This window comes from Saprolegnia parasitica (genome assembly GCF_000151545.1).
Source record: "Saprolegnia parasitica CBS 223.65 unplaced genomic scaffold supercont2.214, whole genome shotgun sequence".
NCBI classification, from domain to species: domain Eukaryota; phylum Oomycota; class Saprolegniomycetes; order Saprolegniales; family Saprolegniaceae; genus Saprolegnia; species Saprolegnia parasitica.
Window position 1 is genome coordinate 5,620 of NW_012156608.1, and position 681 is coordinate 6,300.

The 681-nt window shown below is 55.7% G+C and overlaps 1 protein-coding gene across 1 annotated transcript in view; it reads right to left on the reverse strand.

Moving 5' to 3' along the window:
- SPRG_21645 (hypothetical protein) overlaps positions 1-681 on the reverse strand; it is a gene marked incomplete at both ends in the record, with an annotated part of 2,782 nt that overhangs the window by 1,207 nt on the left and 894 nt on the right. Inside the window, 2 exons of the mRNA XM_012355185.1 lie at positions 21-164; positions 209-274. Of these exons, the coding sequence (XP_012210575.1) occupies positions 21-164; positions 209-274 (210 nt within the window). The remainder of the gene's footprint in view (positions 1-20; positions 165-208; positions 275-681) is intronic.

The window sequence follows — 681 nt, forward strand, 5'->3', positions numbered from 1 at the left end:
AGCGCGCGGCGGAAATATACCTGGATGGAGCACAGTGCCTTGACGTCGCCTGGCGAGGATGTTGTCTCGAGCACGATTTTGCCAACAGCGGCCTCGCCCCGCTCGTAGTCGCGTTGCGGAAACGCCGCGTTGGTCTGGGGTGTGATGACGTTCACCGAGATAACCTGCTTCGTGTAAGACAAGGTGATTGCATGTGCATCAGCTGCACCGTAAGCTTGGCATGAATCTCTTCGACTGCCAAGTACTCGAGGCCGCGGATGACAAGCAAGAGGTACTTCATCGCAAAGCACCAGTAAACTCCAATCCGCCAATCGCTGGCAACGGACGAAAATCTACAAAACGGCACATGATTGGTCTCTTTTTAGCCAATCCGCACCGTCGGCAAGCGCTGCACCTCGCCGCCACTATCTTGGCGCAGGTTGTGCGCTGCGCTGTGGAACACGCATGTGCTTGCTTCCCAACAGGCCTTTCCTACTTTCGAATGCAATTCCGCGGAGAAAACACCATCAAGCTATACTGAATAGGCTGTGTATCGCCGAATCACTTTCGGTCACGGAAGCTGGTGGCGGCCGCGCAGAGACGCGCAACAAGTCCGTGGAGCTGGACAACCGTCGTGAGGCCATCGGCAATGCACATGTGCGATTGCCCAATGCACTTGACGAAGTCGAGCTTGAGTTTATC